This window comes from Lolium perenne, chromosome 6, assembly GCF_019359855.2.
Source record: "Lolium perenne isolate Kyuss_39 chromosome 6, Kyuss_2.0, whole genome shotgun sequence".
NCBI classification, from domain to species: domain Eukaryota; kingdom Viridiplantae; phylum Streptophyta; class Magnoliopsida; order Poales; family Poaceae; genus Lolium; species Lolium perenne.
In genome coordinates this window covers 26153047-26155830 of record NC_067249.2, presented here as the reverse complement: position 1 = coordinate 26155830, position 2784 = coordinate 26153047, and the positions used below count along the sequence as shown (strand labels likewise).

General features: G+C 53.6%; 1 protein-coding gene across 1 annotated transcript; it reads left to right on the top strand.

Moving 5' to 3' along the window:
- The first annotated feature begins 990 nt into the window (after positions 1 to 990).
- On the top strand, positions 991 to 2238 carry LOC139832324 (F-box/LRR-repeat protein At2g43260-like). The gene has a single exon (XM_071822059.1). It carries the CDS (start codon positions 991 to 993, stop codon positions 2236 to 2238), a length of 1248 nt encoding a protein of 415 aa, XP_071678160.1.
- Positions 2239 to 2784: the final 546 nt, after the last annotated feature.

The following is a 2784-nucleotide window of genomic DNA, read 5'->3' as shown; positions in this document are numbered from 1 at the left end:
ACTGAGACATAAAAGATTTCTCAGTCGACTGATGTCCAGCCAACCCCTTTTTCCATTGTATGACTTGTTTTCCATTGATCATATAATTTCTTTCTAAAAATAACTAATTCTTATTTATTGTAAAGGATGGCAATAAGAGATAATGCATTGTACGTCTAATATTTATTGTTTTCTCTGGATGATGTGGACTACTAAGAGAAGACTTACCATCCCTACAATTGTACATGATCTAAACCGATACGATCTCCAAGTATCGTTATCGCAGGAGATGCGCTCATGGTTGGCCGCAGGAGATGCCCTCGTCGCGGCCTCGCTGGTAGGAGGTGTGACCCGCCTGTGCAGAGAGAAACAAGAGGGTAGCTAGATAATTGGACACGAAGCACGCTTGAAATCTGCCGGCGTCGGTAGCAGGGTTTTGGTTATCGGGTGAAATGTCGTGGTTGTAACCGGAATTCTCAGGGCCCTCGGGTAAATGAACTTATCGGCCAAAAAATCTTAGTCCATTTGAATTTGGTTTGAATTTCAGCTGATTGGTTAGTCGAACCTAAACCATATGTGTTCCCTCTCCACATAACTCCATGCTCCAACTTATTTGTTCGAATCTTTCACTTTTTTCTCCTCCAAACCTTATTTTCAAAATATTTAGAAACATTTCAGTTTGAAATTCAAATTTCGTTTGAGAATCTGGTCCAGACGGTATTTTCAAAAATCTCAGTTCCCCTCCCAGATTTTTGTCAAACATACCCAAAACCTTGGTCGGTAGGCGATCCAATGGCCCAAGTAAGTCCGCCGAGATTGATAGCTTTCATGGCTCTCTCATCCTCCGATCGATGCAAGTGTCTCCGACTCGGTTACTTACACGAAACCGCTTCGATCGGACAAAATATGTATCCGTATATAGTACGATTGACCGGGGCAAACTTACTCGATCACAGGCAGAGATCTAATTTGCACTAGTCCAGTGTCGAAAGTTCGTACGCCGCGCCCGCGATGACGCTGGGAACGGACGACCTGAACGACGACGTGCTGACGGAAATCCTGGTGCGCCTTCCGCCCAGGTCCGTTCTCCGCTCCCGCGCCGTCTGCAAGCGGTGGCGCCACGCCGCCACCTCGGCCTCCTTCGTTGCCGCCTACTCTCTCCGCCGGCCACTCGATGTCATCCTGTACCCGAGACGCCGCGGCATTCGCGAGTATGCCATCGACAGGGTCCCACTCGACGGCGTCGACGGCTGCCGGCGCCTCCTAGACCACGGGCGCCTTCTCGAGTACTCCGCCTCATGCGACGGGCTGCTGCTATTCTCGGTGGCCAAGGAGAGCTTTGTCATCTGCAACCCGGCGACGCGGCAGTGCGCGAGGTTTCCGGCGCTCGCGCCCACTCCGTGCATGTGGGTCCTGCCGTCCGGCTTCTACCTCCACCGTCCATCCGGCGAGCACCGCGTGCTGTGCTTCGCAATGGAGATCCCACCTCGCCAGTACTACGATTCGACCGAACGCGTCTACAAGTACGAGGGCCATGTCCACGACCCGTGCCCCTACGACGACGACGACGACGGCGAACGCATCGTCCGCTGCCCCCCGGTGCACTACGTGCTCTCGACCGGCACCGCCCAGCCACGGCGCCTCGGCCCTTTCGCAGGCTTCCGCGGGAACCACGCCTTCCCGCCCTGCGGCGTCGACGTCGGCGGGACGCTGCACTGGGCGCGCCACCCGTGGACCGGCACTAACTCCCCCGCCATGCTCACCTTCGACACCGTCGCCGAGACGTTCCGGAAGATGCCGATGCCGCCCGCCGCCGCCACGGTGCCCGACCACTTGATCAACCTGTTCGACATGCGTGGGACGCTCGCCGCGTCGGCGATGGGCGAGTGGCCGTACCTGGACATCTGGTCCCTCGACGACTACGCCGGCGAGAGGTGGTCGCACCACGCTCGCGTGGAGCTGCCCGCGGCGGCCAAGGTGCCGGCTTACGGCGTGAAGTACAGGCCGTACTACGGAGAGGCCGTGGCGGCGCTCCAGGGGGACGTGCTCGTCCTCTTCACTGTCGGCGGCTGGGTCACGCTTTACGACGTCAAGGAGAAGAGGACGATGCGCGTGCTCCGTCGCGGCGATAACGGCCGCCATGAGCCCTGCTGGGGCCTATACAGGGAGAGCCTCGTGCCGGCGGCGATCGACGGCTTGCCCTGCTCGCCTGGCGCGCTGCCCTTCAGTGCGCGCTGCCCTTCAGTGACAAGCTGGTAGCTGAATTTGGTGCGATTAACTACTCATCAGATGATACAACTCCTACATGAAGAGCTTACAGATCGTATTGTCGTCCTCAACGGAAAAATATTCTATAGGACGACCAAGTTTAACAAACAACACGGGCGTGGTCAGAGATAACTTTCAGTATCTCCTCTTACCTAGGGGGCGTCGTTAGCTACTCAAGTGATGATAGTAATGTTGTTGCGCCTGCATCTTGATTTTGCTCAAGATGGTGGCTCAAAGCTCGATTTCGGGATGAAAATTTCTTGGTCGACTTTGTTCGATGTCGTTGATGTTGCCTAATTTTTCATAATGTATGGCTATATGCACAATCAATACAGAGACTAGAGTTATCCCCTTTTTGTAAAAAAATGTTTTATAACCATATATAGCGATCTATTATCTTGCAATAGTACAATTTTTTAAACGAGAGCAAAAGCTTTGCACTATTCAATTAATTAAGATACAAGTTTTACAAGAATGTAAAGCGACCAAAACGTCCTACTCTCCCGTCATCAAGTCTCTCATGTCCTTAGCGCCTGC

What these genes read in the sequence shown, in the direction of transcription:
- LOC139832324 (XM_071822059.1), top strand. Translation starts at nt 991, where the DNA reads ATGACGCTGGGAACGGACGACCTGAACGACGACGTGCTGACGGAAATC.